Source organism: Setaria italica, chromosome VI (genome assembly GCF_000263155.2).
Source record: "Setaria italica strain Yugu1 chromosome VI, Setaria_italica_v2.0, whole genome shotgun sequence".
NCBI classification, from domain to species: domain Eukaryota; kingdom Viridiplantae; phylum Streptophyta; class Magnoliopsida; order Poales; family Poaceae; genus Setaria; species Setaria italica.
This window is the reverse complement of record NC_028455.1, coordinates 29298888-29319415: the sequence shown is the minus strand read 5'-3', so window position 1 is coordinate 29319415 and position 20528 is coordinate 29298888. Positions and strand designations below refer to the sequence as shown.

General features: G+C 48.4%; 2 protein-coding genes and 1 pseudogene across 2 annotated transcripts; all 3 read right to left on the bottom strand.

Annotated features, from left to right (window-relative positions):
- Positions 1–4762: 4762 nt before the first annotated feature.
- Positions 4763–5860, bottom strand: LOC101761016 (probable E3 ubiquitin-protein ligase ARI8). Its single transcript, XM_014805371.1, has 3 exons — positions 5849–5860; positions 5013–5641; positions 4763–4817 (listed from the first exon to the last, which is right to left on the bottom strand). The coding sequence occupies exons 1-3, from the start codon at positions 5858–5860 to the stop codon at positions 4763–4765; spliced, it is 696 nt and encodes a 231-aa protein (XP_014660857.1).
- Positions 5861–7300: 1440 nt separating this feature from the next.
- Positions 7301–8376, bottom strand: LOC101768180 (probable E3 ubiquitin-protein ligase RNF217). The gene is made up of 2 exons (XM_022827770.1): positions 7478–8376; positions 7301–7373 (listed from the first exon to the last, which is right to left on the bottom strand). Exons 1-2 carry the CDS (start codon positions 8374–8376, stop codon positions 7301–7303), a joined length of 972 nt encoding a protein of 323 aa, XP_022683505.1.
- A 1577-nt stretch (positions 8377–9953) lies between these two features.
- LOC101768590 lies at positions 9954–11349 on the bottom strand (annotated as a pseudogene).
- Between the last annotated feature and the right edge of the window lie 9179 nt (positions 11350–20528).

Genomic DNA, 20528 nt, shown 5'->3' with positions numbered 1-20528 from the left:
CATCAGAACGGCAGCGGGTGCGCCTCGATGCCGCCATCCGCCAAGGTGCTTGATCCCTCATGACGCCCGACGCTCCTCGACACCACTGTCACTGAGGTGCTCCGTTGACCTCCACCACCTCTCCAAATTTGCATCTTTCCGTGCGTGCTGCTGATTGATTCTGACTCGCAGTCATTCCTCTACTCATTGCGGATGGCCGGAGAAGCATGTTTGGACCAACCCGATGGATACAGGAGCAAATCGGATGGATGAAATTGGATCAGAGAATTTGGACCGGGAAAACTGGAATCGGATGGATGAAACTGGACTGTAGAAATTGGATTGGAAATTAGATAAGCACCCAGCTTCACATCAAATTGGATCGGGTAAATTGGATCAGAGGGCAAATTTGTTGCTTCATATCAAATTGGATTAATTAAATTGGATCAGAGAAGGAAAATTCGATGGGGAAACTGAAGCAACGTGAGGAAATTGGACGCTGAGGAAATTGGACTAGGAAGCAGCACATCCAGCAGCACGCGGGCACGAACAGCTTCAGGCGACGGGTGCAGTGTTTCGCGAGGAAGTTGTGATGTAGGAGGCGCTAGATGGTGCCGTACTGCCGTCGTTCTCGCTGAACACGCTGGCCGGCACGAGCGCCAGGGATAGTTGCCTAGCATGAGGCGGTACTTGCCCCGTGCTCTGAGGAGATGGAGGAGGAGTGCGTGGCGAGCATGAGTTGAAGCTGCACGCTGAATGGTGTGAGCGGCTGACCGAGTTACACTCACCAAGAACGAAGAGGAGGTGACCACACACGCAAACCATGTAACCAAATATGAGCTTACATGAACAGGCCGGCCTAAGCCGCCAAACCAAACATGAAGACCGTGTACTAATGCAGCCTGGTCCTATCTGGCCATGGCTAAATCTTAACCAGGTTAGATATAAGCCATGTAACCAAACACATCCTACATGTTGTATTTTCTAAAGAAAAGTGACAGCATCTGGGCCAGGGCTCCATAACAAGCTGAGCCGGCTCATTCCAACTCATCTTAACGAGTTAGCTCAGCTCGAATCGTTAACAACCAAAAACCTGAACCAGAAATCGATTTAAAAAAAGAGTAAAAGAACTTTGATCCTGTGTCATCTCGATCTCTAAACTTACAAAATGCATAATTAAATCCTAAAATTAACTGTTGTACCGTATAACTCCCAAACGATTGTAACTTGAGTTAAAACGTCCACGTGGCATCCCGATTATGCTATAATAACATGGGGGAGGGGCATGAGCTAACACCATCTCTCCTCACACCGCATGAGCTCCCACCGATGGAGGCCGCATATGTTCAGATCCGTTGAGTCGTCGATGGTGGCCACTTGCCACAACATGGTGCTCCCATCGCCCTCACGGATACACCTTGTCCTGGCTAGGGACGTTGAGGGCTTGTTTGCTTCAAGCCTGCATTTTGCTGCCTGGGCCAGGCGGACTTCTCAGGTCGTCGATTTCTAGCGCCTGCGGTTGGATTTAGCTGCCTGGTGCTAGCTGCCTGGTTCAGGATTGCAACCAAACAAGCTCTGAGTGCATGGATGGCAGCATGGCTACATGCTTGCAAGCATCGCCGGCGGGGCATCCAGAAATTAGTAGCGGGTTGCTGGTTCGTTGCCCTCACCTACATGCTGGTTTGCCTGGATGGCTGACCACCGAATGCCCAGTTGCCCGTAGCTATGGACCTGGGACAGGCGGCCATGGAAATAGCCAGACAAGACACTGGCCCCTCGCACTGTTAGAGAACCTTCCATCTAGCTACAAAAGTCCCAGTCATTTTTGGACCCGGGACTAAAGGAGATTTAGTCCCGGTTCAAAAACCAGCTCCAACGAAGGCTCTTTAGTAATATCAACCAGGACTAAGAGCCCCATTTAGTCCCGGTTGGTAACACGAACCGAGAATAAAGACTGCTCATTTAGTCCCGGTTGGTGGTTTCAACCGGGACTGAAGATGACTATATCCTCTCTTTTTTTTATTCTCCCGACGGACTCTCTCCGCACCGGCCTTTAATTTATCACCCCGGCCTCATCTCTCTCCCCACTACCTTATCCTCTTTCCCAACCCACCACCAGCCTCTCTCTCTCCCTCCACCGCTTCCTTTCCTCCCTCTCCTCCTCTCTCCTCCCTCCACTATGTGCCACCGGCGCGGGGCCTCCCCGGTCGGGCCGCCTGGCCGCCGGCGCGCAGGCCCTTCCCTGCCGGGCCCCAGGGCGCCGGCCGCCACCGGCACGCGTGCAAGCGAGATGGCGAGCGGGGGAGCTTTTGGATACGAGAAGCTGGTGAATATTTCATTTGTGAGTGATTCTATAGTTTGTGATTTGTTTGTGAATGATTCATTTATGATTGTGCTGGTGAATCCTCCGTATGTTGTGAATCAAATCGAACTCATGTGTTGTGAATCAGATCTTATGCGAATTGATTGGTTGTGTGTTCTCACTTGTGTGATGGTCATGTGAGATGAGAATATACGTTTCTTGCTTCAATTTGTGAAGTGTTAATTGTTTTGATTATCTCTGTGGTGGTGTTGGAGCTCAAGGAGGTGGTGGAGTTGGAGCTCAAGGAGGTGGTACGTGGTCGAGGCGAAGCTGGGGGCGGCAACGAGAGTAGGGACGGGGGAGCAGTTTTTTTTATTTTTTGAGAACCTTTTAGTTCCGGTTGGAACCTTTAGAAAGAATTAACTTAAATCCTTACTTCCTGACGTGGCCTTCAAACAAAATACTATAATATATTCGAGTTTGAGCACTTAATGTTTATGTCATCATATTTTTTTAAAAGTCGGAATGGAATTGGGGGTATTTACCGGTTCAAGTCCAAGTTCTTTTTGCATAAATTTTGATGTGCTGCAAGCAAGCGACAGTAAGGTAATCGTGTCAGTGAACACATGCCCTCTAGAGTGTCTACTTGTTTCGTCATGCTTTCTTGAAAGGACCACAAAAGCTTTGCTGTATTTGTATTATTTAGAAGAAGAAAAGGTAAATATCTCCTAAAGAGTCTTCTCTTCTAAAATACTAGTACCATGCACAGCTACAAATGGGAATATAATTCTTATAGAAATTAAAGAAAAACTTGTGGGATGTGGTTCACCTCCACCTTGCCCATGCCAAATTTAAGTACTTCCTCCATTTTCTCGAATTGCAGGTCATTTAGTTTTTTTTAAATACATAATTTGTACTATACATGTAAATATATATTATGTCTAGAAATATAGTAAAAGCTACGAATCTAAAAATGCTAAAACAACCTACAATTTGGGATGGAGGGAGTATCATAAGGTCAGTCTCAATGGGAGTGTCATTAGGGTTTCATGAGCATTAAATCTCATGACACATCAGTAAAACTGTTAACTTGCCAGTTAATTATGAGGAGAGAGGAGAGGAGAATTTCATCCCCATGAAACCCGATGAAACTTGCACTGAATATGTTATAGTTTTATGGCATGACACATTTCACCATAACACAATGTAAGAATTAAATGGTCCAGACTATCTATGAAAATGTGCAACGAAACTGCGCATTGAGAGTGACAGTTTCATTTCATTCTTAATAACAGTGCGATGAAACCATGCACTTAGACTGGCCTAATGTAAGGCTCAAAATAAATGTTTAAGCTTGCTTTCCATTCATCTATAGTATTTCGCAACCGTCATAGGTGATACAAGAGTAGATTTCCCGATCATCGTTGAGAAAATTCCTATATGCCACTGGAAGTTTAACCTTCTATGCCATCAAAATTTAGATCATCCTTCAGTGCCACTAAAAATTTAACTCCATCCCTTGTATGCCATTATCATCATTTTTTTCATGAAATTACCCTAACGCCGTTAAAACACTTCCATCGGACATTGTTTTTTCCGTTTTTTTACCCCTATCCGACCTTATCCGGGCATCCGGAGCTGGTTCGTGTCTGCGGGGCCTGGGGCGGCTCCGTCATCGTCGTCACCTCTGCCGGCGTGACCAAAAACCAGGTGCCGTGCGTCCTCTCCCGCAGGATCTGCTCGCGTTTGCTCGCATGGTATCTGTTGGTTATCGCGGAGGTTGTGGAGGCCTCGGTCACGACTAGCGACAACGACAAAGGCATATGCCCGCCTACCAAGACATGGATGGCGCCATGGCGGTGTTCACTGACTTTGTTTTTATTTGCGATTAGAATGCTTATAGCCACGCTCGGATGGTGAAATGCTTGCATGTGTCGTTTGGTAGCTGCTACAGCCTGTGAAATTTAATTCCGGTAAACGAAAACGTTCACTCTCATTTTAATTGGATATTGGATTTACTTAGTATATCATTAATCTTTACTGAAGATAAATGAATGATTAAACGAGTTCGTGTGGGCAACAATTATGCTCTTCGTACTAACCTTTAGGGGTAATATTATCTTTTCCTTCTTCACTTAACTGTTATGTGACGGTAATAGCATGCAAGGGATGAAGTTAAATTTCCGATGACGTCAAAAGGATTGCCTAAATTTAGATGGCATAGAAAGGATTAGTACATGAAATTTCCTTATCACCCGTCGTCGTCCCCCGTTCACCTATTATCCTTGGTCTAATTATAATCGGTTGTTCCTCTTGTATCATCCCACCACTTCGAAGGTGCAACAGAATTGATGGCTGACATCTAGACATTCTGACAAAACAAATTGTTGCTACCGAAATATTTGAAGCCTTACGGTATCCCACATGTAGCTTATTTTTAGTTGCTTATGCATAAGCAATTCAAACCAAACACCCCCTCAGCTAATGAGTCGAACGCCATGTTGTTCCACACCGGTAGCAAAACTTGAAGCCACACCTGCAAAATTTCACAGACATCAAAAGTCAGAACTGCATTGCAAAGTTTCACAATTCGCCTTTATCAACAATTATATATCCTTTGCCAAGGATAACAAAAGGAATGATCCTGTGACGCTAAAAGAACACAGTTTTTATAAATGTGCTATTGTTTAAAAAAAGGAGAAAGGAAATTTCTTTCGCCTGTAATCGGTACCTGCATCTAATGTGTGCGCAGCCGTCAATTTTGTCGACGAAGAACCGGCATTTGGGGCACCGCTTCCAGCTCATCGCCCAGGCCATCTCGTACAGCATCATGTCCTCCCTGCCCCCGTCCCCCATGGCGAGCCGCTGGTACTCGTCGCAGGCCACGCCGGCGTGCCACGGCGCCACGCGGCACCGCGCGCAGAACAGCCGCCTGCACACCTGGCACTCGGACTGGGTCACGCACCCCTCGGCGCCGCCACCGCCGTCGCCGTCGCCGTCCGCCACCATCATCTCGGAGCAGTCCGGGAACGGGCAGTAGGTGCGCCGCGCGGCGGGGAACAGGGACTCGCAGAGCGCGGCCCACCAGCGCTCGAACACGTCGGGGGGCAGCGCCGCGCGGCAGAGCTCCGGGTCGAGCGCCCCGGCGCACGACGGGTCGGGGCACCGCACCACGGCGCCGGTGCCGGTGCCGGCCTCGACCTTGGCGAGGACGTGGCCGGAAAGGCACGCGCGGCAGAACGCGTGCCCGCAGGCGGCGCCGCAGCGGTGGGCCTCGGAAGGCGCCATGGGCTCCATGCAGATGCTACAGGGGTGGTGGTGCTGCTGCTGCCCCGACTCGGCTCCCGCTATTGCCGTAGGCTAGTGAGGGAAGAGCCGAATAGGTGACAAGACAAGCAAATCTCTCGAGCTGGTGAATGGTGACTGCCCGTCTTCTCTTTATTATCTTTTACTACCTGGGAAAAATGCGAGAACTTATAGAGTCCACTCGTCCGCCCGCCGACTTTTAGGGTGAGATGGGGATCATGGGAGTCTGTTCGTATCTCTGGGTGGAGTAGTTGCGATTACGAAGGGCCTCATATTTACATTAGTGCAAGCTTCCAAGGAGCGGCAGAAATCAAAAGGTTAATCCAAGGGATCTCTCATTTCCAAAACAAATTAAATATCTTTCTAAAAAATATTTCCCCAAAAAATATGAGGATATATTCCAAATAGTCCCTCCCGAAAGGACGGAAGAAAAGCTTTGCCACACGATTTTGTAAGAAGAAGATTAAAGACAGATGTATGTACAAAAATCGACTCGCAAAGAATAAAAGAAAAAAAGAAAAACGACTACCAGATGTTCCCTAATTTAGTTTCCAAGACAATTAGAAATACAAGGATATAACCACGAATTGTATGCTTCACTGCTGACTTTGTTTTTCTAGGCTATATTTCTGTAAATGGTGATATCGTACTTGTAACGTCTCAATTTTTTTTACTGCTAAAGTAAAAATGCTGGCTTGGGGCCATGATTCGAGAAAAAGCATGATAATGCTAGCTTTGTCGGGCAATTATTCTTAAGTCGGCATTTTTACCTCGGTGGTGAAAATGCGGACCGTTACATCGTTGTCCTGCAAGTATATGGCTCGGCCATCGGATTGAGTTTTTGTTGTAGAAAGGAGGTGCAAGTGAGTTATTTCATTTTCATTTCTCTTTGGCCATCCGATTGAACTTTTGTTGTCGAAAGGAGTAGAGAAGAGCGCTTAGCAAATATGGGTTGATTTGTAATAATTTGTTAATTCAAAGGTCTTTAGTTACTTTTCTATTTGAATGTGGTGTTTCTTCTTCAGACTAGCACACGACGAAGCATAAATCTGCCTCTCTGCCTCATTGTTGGAAATGGATTGCAGGTCTCAAATTTGGTTGGATGGTCGCTTTTTTTTTTCCTACTCATGATTTGCTAGCTGACGCTTTCTATGTACTCGACAACACCCGTGGCAACATTATGAATTTTTGCCCGACGCGAGGCTCTGCCCCATTCCCATTTCAGAAGAAACGGAACTTCAAGGGGTTTGTCACAGAAAGAGCTGCCTTGCACGTTCCAAAAAATAGTTTATTTCTTAATCCGCCACTTTAATCCTCAGTGAAACAACCAATTCTCCTAGTTTGTGGTACAATACAGTCGGATCATGTGGAACATCGGAAAAATGATTTCGCGCCATGTCACTTGCATGTGCTAACGATCGTTGCTAACTGCAGAGACGATATTTCCGCCATCTACTGCGAGAAGGTGTAGTTCGAGTTGGCAAAAGAACAAGTGAGCAATTTTCAGATTTAAGACAAATGAACAAGTTTTTTGGAACACACGCAAAAAAACATGAGCAGTGATCAGGTTTATACCAGACGAAACATGGCATCATGGAATTCACTACGTTTAGCTTGAGATATTATCAGTATGATACCCGAGATATGATTAAAACACTTGAGACTTTCTAGTTCAGAACACCTAGAATAACTCCAGATTGCTTCCATCGCATCTCACGCTGTGCTGCAACGAGAGTGAGTTATTCCCCACGTGCCGCCACATCCATAGCAAAACTCGAAGCCACACCTGCAACATCTCATACCCATCAAATTTTCAACGCGAACAAAGATTCCAAAAATTTGCAAGCAGTGACTTCAATCCATCGAATGCAAGAGCAAGCGGCAACGTACCTGCAAGTAATGTGCAAGCAGCCGTCGCGTTTCTCCACGAAGTACTCGCACTTGGGGCACCGCTTCCACCTCCTCCCCTTGGCCATCTCGAGCAGCATCATGTCCTCCTTGCCCCTGTCCCCCTTCCCGAGCCTCTTGTACTCGGCGCAGGTCACGCCGGCGTGCCACGGCGCCACGCCGCACCGCGCACAGAAGAGCCTCCGGCAGCTCGGGCACTCCGCCTCCGCGACGTCGCGGACGTCGCCGTCGCCGTCCACCAGCATCGTCGCCGAGCAGTCCTTGTAGGGGCAGTAGGTCGTCTTGGCCCCCAGCAGCATGGCCTCGCACAGCGCGGCGCCCCACCGCTCGAAGACCTCCCGGGGCAGGATGCCCTGGCAGAGCTCCGGGTCCAGCGCGCCGCCGCACCGCTCCTCGGGGCACCGGATGTCGGCGATCCGCTCCTGGATCTTGGCGCCGACGTAGCGCGCCAGGCAGCCGCCGCAGAAAGCGTGCGCGCAGCCGCGGCCGGCGCGGTGCGCGTCCGACGGCGGCACCGCGTCCATGCAGATCTTGCAGAAGACGAGCGACGTCGCGGCGGCGTCGGCGAGGAACGTTGACGGCCGGGACGACGACGAGGCGTAGGAGCACTCACCTTTGCCGTGAGCCGAGGATGCCAGAGCTGCTGCGGCATTGTTGCTAGCCGTGCTGCTGCGACGTGGCAAGGACGAGGACGATCCCGCAGTGGCCGCGACCGCGGAGGACATGATCACCTCCTGCAGCTGGAGCTCCGCGGCGTACTTCTCGTCGGATATCGGGAAGAGCTCGTCGTCGTCGTCGTCGTTCCGCCCGTGGGCGAGGACGGAGAAGTAGAAGTCGTCGACCTCGCCCACGAGGCCCGCGCTGGAGGACCCGGCTGCCATTTCGTGCGAGGCTAGCGGCAGCCGGGAAGGCGGTTCCGTTCGCACGCTGGAGTGGCCGATTTAATAGGCGCACGTACGGGGGGTTAATTTGCAAGCCAGAACGTCGTTTTGGTAACCGCTAGCCGGAGTGGGAATTTGGATCGCTACTGCTGGTTTCGAGGCCCGCATTCCCGTTTGCATTTAAAGGGAAGTGCTAATCTCCAGGTGCTAGGTGTGGCATTTAACTTAAATTTTTTCGTATGGTCAATTGTATAAAAGCGTGATCTACAAATACGAGTATCGAATTCTTGAAAATCAATTTTGCAAGAACAAATTTGAAAAATCAAGGGAAGCGAAACAATTCATAGGGTGAATTTTCATCGTCATATTTGCCTCAAGCATTGATTTATAACTTTTTAATTAGCGTACTTCAAATGATGGTGATTTCCAACAGTAGAAACATAATGAAATTGCGATACTTAAGAGATGGAAAACATAAATTTTGAAATTATTATTATGGCTTGCTGATAATCCTAAACTTCACGTGGACGGTTAATCTTGGTGATGAACAAGTAAGAAGTCAATCCAGCATATGAGAAGTTTTTTATCATGAAATTGTGCACTAAGACTGGACTAAGGCCTTGTTTGTTTCCACCCTTCTAAAATTTTAGCTCCTAAAAAATGACTAAAATGTGACTAAAGAGCCAAACACTCCTCCTAAAAAGTTTTAGGAGGCTCAAAACTTTTAGTCCCCTCACCCACACTCCTAAAACCTCCTAAAACCAGTGCTGGACTCCCACTACCCCTCCTTTATTGCCTCTGCCCCCGCACCCTCTCCCGACTGCACCCTCCCCGACCCCACTGCCGCTCCCTCCCTCCTCCATGCCGGCACCCGCGGCCTCTCACCGGCGGCCGTGCCATCCCCGCTGGATCCGCCGCCCCCGCTCCCTTGCGCCGCTGCACGGGCCGGCCGTGGCGCTCCCGTCCTCCTCGGCGCCAGCCGCTCCCCCAATCCGGCTGCCGCTCGATCCGCCATCGATGCCGACGCCGGCTTCCGTGACCAAGAATCGCCGGCCGGGCGCTCCCCAGCCGGATCCGGGAGAGGGAGGATCGGGAGGGGGGCGGCCGTGCCGGGGAAGAAGAGGAGGGGAGGGGCGCGGCGGTCGGGATTGGAGGGGAGAGGGCGGCGGCCGGGGAAGGAGAGAGGGGAGGGGCGCCGACGGGAGGAGGGGAGGGGGGGCGCAGGCGGGAGGAGGGTGCCGGGCGTTGCCGGCGGGGCCAGCGAGAGGGCTCGGGGCCGGGAGGGGAGGGGCGGGTGCATGTGTGTAGGGAAGAGGAGGGGAGGGGTGGGCAGAGAAGGAGCAGGGGCATTGAGGGAGGGCACTATGATCATTTTACTACAACATTTATTGCTTTTAGTCAGTTTTAGATGGTGGAACCAAATATGCTTTAGACCATGGACTAAAAACTGAATAAAAATTTTTAGGAACTAAAAAGAGGTGGAAACAAATAGGGTCTAAATAACAAGCTGCTCCAGCCTCCGGGTACATGCAAACTCTGAGCTCCACGTGGCCACGCACGTACGTATCCTTGCGAGGTTAGCCACTGAAGGGCCGGAAAACTTTGAACGCGCTGACGAAGCCGGCGATGGACCCTGCTGCGGCGGCGATCGACACGAGGAGGCACACAACGGCGAGCGCCTTGAGGCAGATCCACTTGGTGCTGCCGCGCGTCACGGCGCGCTGCTTGATGTACATCTCGATCGGGAAGTAGACGGTGAGCGGCCAGAATGAGAACGCGCCGATGAGACCGACGATGCTGCCGAAGAAGGGCAGCGCCATGGCGACGACCGTGGCGAGGCACACGAACACCGATCGCGACGTCAGGCGGAGCGCGGTGGGCGCGAAGGGCCCCACTCGGAGCTCCTTGGAGACGAAGGCGCTCTCCGGCCACGCGGCGGCCGCCCGGCTCTCCACGAAGGCGAAGATGGGCTGGCAGAACACCTGGTACGCGCCGACGAGGTGGACGACGATGGCGGCGTTGGCGACGTCGACGAGCCAGAAAGGCTCGTAGAAGCCGAACCCCGTGAGCAGGTTGTCCCGGCGCGGCGTTCCCGAAGCCGCGTAGCCCATGCACCCGCACAGCGTGTAGAACGCCGTCGTGGTCGCGATGCTGATCGCCGTGGCCTTCTTCATCACGCCAGCCTCCGAAGGCCGGCGGCGGCCTTGATGTGTCCTGGATCTCTGATGAGCACGTTGAGAGGAGTATGCGAATGAGATGTTGCCCAGCGCGTGCATCGTGCGCCAGACCCTTCTGCATCACGGTGAGCCCCGCTCCGACGGCGACGCCGGTGAGGGTGACCCCGGGAACGCGCCGTTCGCGACGGTCTGCGCGACTGGCGAGGCCGAGCCCGATGCTCGAGTAGGTGAAGGACATGACGGAGGCGACGATGGACAGCCATTTGATCTGATCGAAGTTCGGGATCTGCGAGAAGGCGACCTGCACCGCCCCGAAGGCGATCATGTAGGGCACGCTGGAGGTGCGGCACGCGTCGGCGTGGCCCCTGGCGTGGAAGCAGTTGGCCCTCCCAACGGCTTGCATGCTGATGGAAGCGGCGATGGTGTACCCGACGGCAATGGCGGCGAGGTTGATGTACTGGACCACGCCGCAGAAGGTGACCTTGGCGCCGCCAAGGATAGCTCGGACGGCCTCCATGTAGGAGTAGCTCCGCCGGCCGGTGGCGGGGTCCCCGGCGCGGTAGCACTCGGAGAGCAGCGTGGAGGTGTAGTACATGACGCCGCCGAAGACGAGCATGACCGGCGGGGCCGCCGCCCAGCCGAGCTGTGCCACCGCCCAGGGCAGCGAGAGAACGCCGGAGCCGATGACGGCGGTGACTATGTGCGCGCTCGCCGTGAGGACCGTCCCCGTGCGCCGCGGGCGGCCGTCGTCGTCGAGCGCCGCTGAGTGCTCGGCCAGGTTGCCGGCTTCGAGAGACACCTCAACTGGTTTGATTTCAACCATCGCGCCGCGCTGCACGGTGACGAGGGCGTGATTGGTGCGTGCTTCGAAGGCAGAGGCTGCGGGGACATAAATGGAGGCGGCGTCCTGTACCGCGTCGGAAAGCACACCGAGACCAAGTCGAATGCTTGTTGGACCCACAGCTGTAGAAACATGATGATCTACAAATACGAGTATCAAATTCTTGAAAGTCGACTTTGCAAGAAAACTACTGGAAAAGGGTGTGTCTGGCCTCAATCGATTGAAAACTGTCTTTGCGCCGATCACCTTCGGTCACCGTTGGATCTCGATCCTCTGGCGGAACCGTCTAACTTAAACTAAACTGACTTAAGTACGCCTAATCGCTATCAGAACAACCATTATTCAAAACACACTTAAAATAGTGTAAGTCCGGTAGTCTGTTGAGGGTCCTGTTCACACGACTCCTTGAAAACCTCCACAGTGTGTTCCATAGCCATACATTAGGATCACTTCCACGATGGGATAGCATCAACAAACATTACATTTTTACATACATAGTAAAGATACGATTTCCTACAAACCATAGATTGAAAGAAACTTAGTAGTGTCAAGTTAAACCATTTCTAGGAGTTTAAAACTTAACCAGTCCGAGGTAAGGAATTAAACATTTAGGGCCTTGTTTAGTTGCCCAACTTTGGACAACCAAAATTACTGTAGCGCAACTGTAGCATTTCGTTTGTATTTGTGAATTATTGTCCAAATATTGACTAATTAGGCTCAAAAGATTCGTCTCGCAAAGTACAACAAAACCGTGCAATTAGTTTTTGATTTCGTCTACATTCAGTACTTCATGCATGTACCGCAAGTTTGATGTGATGGGGAATCTTCTTTTTGCATAGTGCCAAAGTTGGGATTTTGGGAGAAAATAAACATGGTCTAGGTCTTATCCTGGGATATCATGAGACTCATAAGATACCCTAGTTCTTCAGAGCTTCCTCCTCGGTGGGTCCCTGCTAGCTTTCTGAAAAACAGTAATAAGGATCCCCTCAGTACGAAGTACTCAGCAAGTCTGACCCGACTAACCAATATAGATAGATTCTCTTTTACTGAATGATAGCTGTTTGGTGTACTGGCTGACTCACATCTTGCGAAAAAGCATACTATCAGTGGAACCTAACCCGTCTAGATGAATAAAACATTTTGAGCACTCAATGGGACTAAGTCACACAACATATTAATTCCAGGAAAAATATTATATTCAACGTCATTACACTACGATGCTTAACAATGATCAAAGTGCATTCATAACCGAGAATTGCGGCGATCCGGACCGATTTACATCCTGCAGGAGATACCCGACCACCAGCCATGTACAACTGTACGGGTTGTACACAACAACCTTTCAATTAGTCGTACTCAAAGATTGGGAATATGACTACCCGAACCCAGGGACGCACCCCCACATGGGACCCCACATCTTGCCTAGTCTCCATGTGAGTTTCAGGCTACGCCCCTACCATTCTCCAGCACGTCAAGCATAGGTACGAAATATTCCCGATCAGAGAGCCAATTAACCTACCGGGTTTTGCTGGTCCCATACCCAGTAAGCAACCAGGTAAAATCACTTGATCAAAGGTTAAGACAATGAACGGTCCTTAACCACATTAACTTAGCAGGCACAACTACCATCTTTAGCTTCTGTCCGCATTTCCAAAATCTCAGGCAATTTCCTTGATTAACATGTATGACCATCTTAGCCTTAGTGTTGAGTAACCAAAGTTACTCATAGGTATCTAAGCATTGCTAAGCATAGGATAGTTACTAATTAGTTGAACAGGTGGCAAAGATGTCCTTAATAACAAGGTTGGATTGTGCATAAAAGTAAGTTTTCAATCAACTCCTAGACCTAATGCACATATAAAGAAATAACCATTAATTGGACTCATGAATAGTAATTTCCAAAAGTAGATGGGTTAAATGCACCAGAGCTTGCCTGAGATCAACAAATGTTAGTCTTTCGGAAAACCCCTTTAGTAAAAGAAGCACTTCACTTCTTGGACTCTGACAATCTTCAGATGAATTCCACGAATTCCACTTCACGAGCTTTGACGTCTACAATTTAGTACATGCAGGAGTTAGAGATGCAAACTTTTGAACACATGACTATACAACTTTCCTTCATGATAAAGTTGCAAGCCGACAAGTGACTATACAACCTATCTTCGTGATAAAGTTGCAAGCCAACACTAAACTACCCATCAAGATTAACCCAAAATTTTTAATTTCTTTACTAACCTACCTTAAACCTTTTCTTTTATTTAGAAAAGCATTATAAATAAATTCTAATCTCCAAAACCTAATTCCTATGGATTACTAAGAATTTGTGAATAATAAAACATTATTCAATATTTTATACATTTTATAAAGACTAAGTATTTATTTAAATACCTTAACTAAAGGTAATAAATAAATACCTAATTTTTATTACCTTTTCGTAGGGTGTAAGAATTTTTAATGCATAAAGGAAGATAAAACATTCCTAATAAAATTAGTTTCACTAATTTTGGACAATTCTACTATTTCTGTGAATTAAATAGTGAAAACACAAATTTAAACTATTATCTCCAAACTGAAAACCTATCATTATCCCCACCCCCCTGAAAAACTTTCTCACTCACCCACGCCCTACCCACAGACTCAGACGTGTGGGCTTGCTCGGTCAAAAACAGAGGGCCGACCTTGACTACGGCTTTCCCGGCGGGTAACGGCGCTAGCTCTCCGACGGCGAGGTCTCCGGCGGTGGGCACTGGGCCGCTACGCTCCCTAGGGCCACGCGCACCCCCTGGTGGTGTTTTGGTTCAAGAAGATGGGCTGCGCAGGGGCTCTCGACGGCGGCGGCGGGCATGGCCGGAACATGGCCGGCACGGGCGGCGGTGGTGAGAGCTCTTCGGTCAAGGACTGGCTCTTGAGCTTTGGTAGGACCCACGCAGGCGCCCAGAGCTAAGAACCCAGGTGGAGAGGGGTGGCGCAAGGGGGCTCACCGGAGAGGTGGCTATGTGGCCGGCGGACGGGAAGAACGGCGGGGACGAGCTCGCCGGCGCGGAGCTGCGGAACTGAGGGGCCGGGAGTGAATATGGGATGGAGGTGGAGCTATGGATGAGAGAAAACAAAGGGAGAGGCGGCGGAGCTCCGAAATCGACCGGCGACGGCGCTGCTGTGCTCTGCTCTTGGCCGGGAGAAGAAAAGAACGGTGACACAATAAAACAGATAAGAGCAAGGGCGGGAGCAGTACTTATTTGAAGTTTTTCACCGCGCATGGCTGCCACCTCAGCTCGTCGGCGTACTGGTGTGGGCGGGGACATGGCTCAGCTCATCGTGCTGGCCGGCGCACAGAGGTGCTGCGCTGCGGCACGCTTCCTCCTCTGTTCTCTCTGCCCCCCTTTCTTTTCTTCTTTCTTTTTTTTCTTCCAACCGACAATTTCAGACCCAAAATTCGTCGAATTTTCAATCCAAACTTTCTAATCTCCCTTAGACAAACTTGTAGAGAATCCCAAGCACTCCATTTGTTATTTTTGCTTCACGTTGAAAGGATCACTCTAAGACCGTGAATTCGAGCTCCAAAGTTTCTGACAAAACCGAGACTGTAACTAAATCAAACGATTCAGTTTCGTGAGAGCTCTCGGCAGAGCCATTTGCCCTTCTGTTGGCTCAATTTTAAATACTCAAACCTGTTTTATTTAGCTCAACTTTCATCTATCTTTGTTCAGGACCTAACAAGGATCCTATTTTGCACATAATCTCATATACCTTTTACACTAAATTTTCTTAGGAATTTGCACCAAAAACTGCTAATCGTTACTATTTTTCAGACTTAAGACTTATTTCGGCGGGAAGGCTGAAATATGCTCATTTGCTGATTTTGGACTTCATTTTAAATTTGAACCTTCCAGGCCAACAACACATCCAAAACTCCCTTTGTCAAAGTTGAAGGAAATCAAAAGTTCTACCTTTCATAAATTTGCAACACATCCAAAACTCCCTTTATCAAAGTTGGAGGAAATCAAAGTTCTACCTTTCATATATTTGCACTTTTGGCCGAATCTCGCTCCTTCCTCATGAAAAACATATCTGAACTTTTCTGGACATTGAACTTCAGCTTAACTAAATTTTCTCCTTTTGAACCTGATTGTTACTTTTCCTCCTTTCAACAGCTAAGCCTTTGACAGATTATCTTCAGGTTGATTTTCGTGGCTAAAAATTCAACAGAGCCTTGCTTAGAGCCCTTAAGCAAAGTTGTAGGAAATATTTGTGACTATCTTTGATACATTTGGAGTTTCTGCTGATTTTAACTCTAAGGGTTCGAAATTTGCTTCCAAAACCAACCGTTACTGTTCATCCTCCAGTATTGACAGAACTGTCAACTTTTCTAAGCTGAAGGTTCAGATTGTGTTTACTCATTTTTTTCACTTAAACTCTCAAAACTTCCTTAATAGAAGTTGTAGAGAACCTATTTCTCTACATTTCTCTTATTCATCTCAAAAGCTAAATCTCTCTTTTTCCCTTCCAAAGTTGGTCCTGAAGCTGGCTGCCAATTCTTGCTTTTTACTGAATTGTAATTGCACTGAATGGCTTCAATCTCGACAGAACAGTACCAAAATCCTCCATTTAACTTTGAATTTCCATTTAACACTTCAAATGCCATTTGTTTTATGCCAAATTTGGAAATCATGCTAAGCTTGACATGAAAGTTCCATTTTGCCCATAAAACTAAAGGCTCATATAGCATTTCTCCAAAATCTCCTGAATCAAAGTTCATTCCATTTAGTATTGTTTTTCAAAGGCATTTATGCCTATATCCAGTTAGTGAATAGTAACATCCTCCATTTCTGATTCTTGGACAATTTAAGGTCCATTTGCTTCTCAAATGGTCTCTTTAAGTTCCAAATGTCCATAAGGTCTAAATTCATGCATTTGTCAACTTTTTCTGAATTCGAAGCTCTTATTTGGCATTTTTGGCTAACTTTGACCAAAAGTTGACTTTGGCCATAAAAGCTCATTAACCTCTAATTCTTTGTCATATCCTGTTCTTAGCCATTCTTGAGTGTTTTTAACACCCCGGGTGCTCTGCTATTCTGTTCTCGGCAGATAGCTCGATAGCAACTTGTTCCCCTCTTTGAGTTCTAATTCGGGAATTTAAATTCATGTTTCTTGGGCTAAGAACTTCTAGAATGGTTAACCATAGATTAAAGATTCCATTTCTCAAGTTGTCACGCAACTCTTGGTTGTGGGAGTCCTTTGATATTTTTAAATCTTGAATCTTGAATTCGAATCTTTGGTCAAATTTGACTTTGGTCCATAATACCTCTGTTGCATCCAAATTCATCATTAACCTCTAAATTACCTTCTTAGACTTTTAATAACAATGGGTGTTACAGATCCGACGACTAGGATCCATGCCCTCTTTCTTCTTATCCTTTCCCATTACACGCGACCTCTTTTCTTCGTCTTCCTCTCGCCCGAGGCTCATCACGCCATACTCCCGTTGTCGGTGTTTTATACCGGCAACCCGCCTAGGGAGTACCCGAGGTGGTGTTTTGTGCAGTGGGTGTCGCCGAGAATCAAGGAGTCGATGGTGACGCGGGGAACATGATTTAAACAGGTTCGGGCCGCTAGATTGCGTAATACCCTACATCCTGTGTGTGGATTGTATTGATGAGTTGTGTTATGTTGTTTTGTGAGCTTAGGTGAGCTGCCGATCTAGATACTCCTGCCCTCCTTTATATACTTCAGGGGGTAGGAGAACTAGTCGGATTAGAAGGAGGAGTCTTAGTAGGAGTACTCGGTATGAGTCCTAGTCGGATTATAGGGGAATCCTAGTAGGAGTCCGACTTCTTCCTTCCTTGCGGGTACTGGGGATCTATCCCCGTTAAGCCCTCGAGCGCTTCATAGTTGAATGCAGCAGTCTTCGAGTAGTCTTAAGATATTCGGCGAGTAGTCTTGGTGCTGTTCGAGTACTTTGTCTAAATCTCCAAAGTTTCTCAAAGCTGCTATGAGGCTATGGTGTGCTCAAAACTTTTAATCATCTTGATATTGTAGTCTTTATATATGGAGGACGACGAAAGTCGCACTCCATATGGAGTAGCCCCCGAGCCTTAGGTTGAATCGAAGAATCAGGGTTTGAATCTTTTTCTTTCGGCTTGAAAGAAATCTTGGGTGTAGCTTATCAGCCCCCGAGTCTTGAATTGATTGAGTAATCTACTCAAGGATCTTGAATCTTCACTCAGGTCATCACCTGACTAGTCTCGCGGCGTCCAGCCCCCGAGCATATTCGCCAGGTGAGCCGTAGGAACCACGTTGAGTACTTGTTGGTGCTTAGCCCCCGAGCTCTGGAAGCTAGCTGAGCCATTGGAGATATTCCAAGTACTGATTGGTGCTTAGCCTCTGAGTTCGAGAACTAGCTATGCCTTTGGAGGTACACTAAGCGTACTGGAGCGTCATCGTCGAAGTTTGATCTGAAAGAAAAGATGCATACATTATGTAGCATATTTACAGAGTATTGAAGCTATTGAAATTTATTCAGTGAATATTGTGTGTCAAGCTCTTGTTTTGGCCATATTCTTCCCGAGTAGTTAGTCTGTTACGTTTAGACTCTCAGTCTCTGCGTAGTCGTCGCCACTGCGTATGTGAGATCTTTGTCTCGTATACACGTATGGGCAGTTAGGCGTGACAGATGCGCATGAGGCTTTCACGAGTTAAGGTGTGTCCTGCTTGAGAAGAGTAGTGACCTTAAGAGAATATAAAAGTGAGTAGTCGGCACTGCGACAAAAAGAGCGCGACTGCGCGAAAGAGTTTGCTGCCCTTCGGCGAGTAGAGCGCATGTCATGTGCAAGAGTTTGCTGCCCTCTTGCAAGTAGAGCACAATTTATGCGCAAGCAGAAAGCAAGCTGAAAAATAATTAAAAAAGTGACTTAGCTTGATTCGTGAACGATTGTCGACGAAGCCGTGTCGATTGCCGATGAAGCAAACTAGCCGGAGTTGATTCTGACTAGTTGTCGAGGGTGCGAGACCCACCCTCGACTAGTTTTCTAGTCGAGATGGGGAGTCGAAGTTGTCGTCGACGAAGCCGCGACAGTTGCTGGTGAAGCTAGCTAGTTGGAGTCAATTCTGACTAATTGACGAAGGTGCGAAGTTTGCCCCGACTAGTTTTCTAGTCGAGACGAGTAGTCGAAGTAGTCGGTGGCGAGTCGCCTGTCGAAGTAGTCGTCGGCTAGCGTCGCGATGTAGTCGGAGTAGTCGTCGGTGAGCGTCGCGACGTAGTCGGAGTACTCGTCTTCGACTAGGGCCGTGTTTAGTTGGGGAATTTGGGAGGTGCCAAATTACTGTTACAGCACTGTAGCACACTGTAGCGTTTCGTTTGTATTTGTGAATTATTGTCCAAATATTGACTAATTAGGCTCAAAAGATTCGTCTCGCAAAGTACAACAAAACTGTGCAATTAGTTTTTAATTTCATCTACATTTAGTACTCCATGCATGTACCGCAAGTTTGATGTGATGGGGAATCTTCTTTTTGCATAGTGTCAAAGTTGGGAGTTGGAAGTAACTAAACATGGCCTAGTAACTAGTCGAGACAATTAGTTGAAGTTGTCGCCGGATAGTTGTATCCAAGTTGTCAACTAACTCTAGTCCGGGTTGAACTCGAGTAAGGATTGCTTGATGGACTGCGGTTGCATTGCAGTTTGAACGGAACGTGGTCGAGTCCGAGTTATAGTCGAACTCGGTGTTTGAACAGATCAAAATTGTTGATTTTCTCGACGAGATCTTCTGCTTCTTGTCGAAGCGAGTTTTCGTCGAGATGCTTCTTCTCCTGATTGTTGATGATGCAGCGTTAGAAGGATCCAGCACCGTCAGCGATGCAAAGCCAGGAGCCAAAGACGAAGGTTGCACCCACTTCGAAAAGTGAATGTTGGCTTGATGATGGTTGGTGCCATCGGTCTTGCGCGGAGAAATTCGACGACTTCCCCCTACCTGGCGCGCCAGCTGTCGGATCTATCCCTATCACCCGCTGCTACCACCACCCGCCCTGCTCCGACGGCCTCTGCCGCCTCCGCAGCCGCCATCCTCCACTGCCCAACGTGGACGGATGCCCCCCGCCACCTCCACCGCCTGCCCGTCTCCGGCGGCGGGGCCGTCGGATCCGCCACCGCCGTCTTGACTGCTCCCACGCTAACCCGTCGCTGGCTCGCCCCCGCTGCCTCCACCGCCCGGCTCCGGCGGCACCCGCGCCGCCTCCGCTCTCCGGCCATCTCGACCGCCACCACCGCCGGCTGGCGAGCCACCCCGAAGCCTCCTCTAGTCCCACAAACCACAGGTAACCCCACCCCCAACCCTAAACTCGGAACCCAAATCCTAAGGCTCGCTGGCGTCATTGCTGGAGCTGGCGGAGAACACCGAAGATGTCGTTCTAGTCAAACTCACAGAAAAGTGATTGAGACAAACTTAAAAATCAAGCATTTGAGCTCTAGCAAATCTTATTGGAAAATCGAGGGAGGCCAAGCAGTTCATAGAGTGAATTTTCCATCGCGGCCATGTATGTGCCTCAAACATTGATGTCAACTTTTAAAATTAGCGTACTCGTTTTTTAAATGTGACTATGTATTTTAATTTTCACTACTTTTTCTTAACTACCACGGGAGTCCGTTCAAATGTTCATATGACCCCTTTTTGCCCTTGACTATGTGGTGATTGTAGATAAGATAGCATTGCCATGAATTAGGATCACTGGGCACACAATAGGAATGAAAACGGTCCGAAACAATATCACAAGAGAGCATGATATTTGTAATTAGCCATACTCGTAATAAAATTCATATGGCTAGCAACTATACTAGCATGTTTAGTTTACATGCACTAGAACACAGGCCATCCTGTCCGTATCTTCATATTCTAGATCGTCCCTCTCAGAGCTTGTTTGCTTTGGAGTGAATTAGATTGAATTAGAAAAAAAATGGACGAGGTTACCTAAGTCAAATACTTAATCCCCTCCAACCTACTTCATTTGTAAAGATCAAAGAAGATGTCTGGTCGATCAAAAGAATGGGAGGCGAAATTAGGGTAGCTTGGTTGGTAACTGTCCACTTAAGTTCGAGTACCATATTCGACGTAATTCTTTTGGTGATTGTCAACGTACCCAAG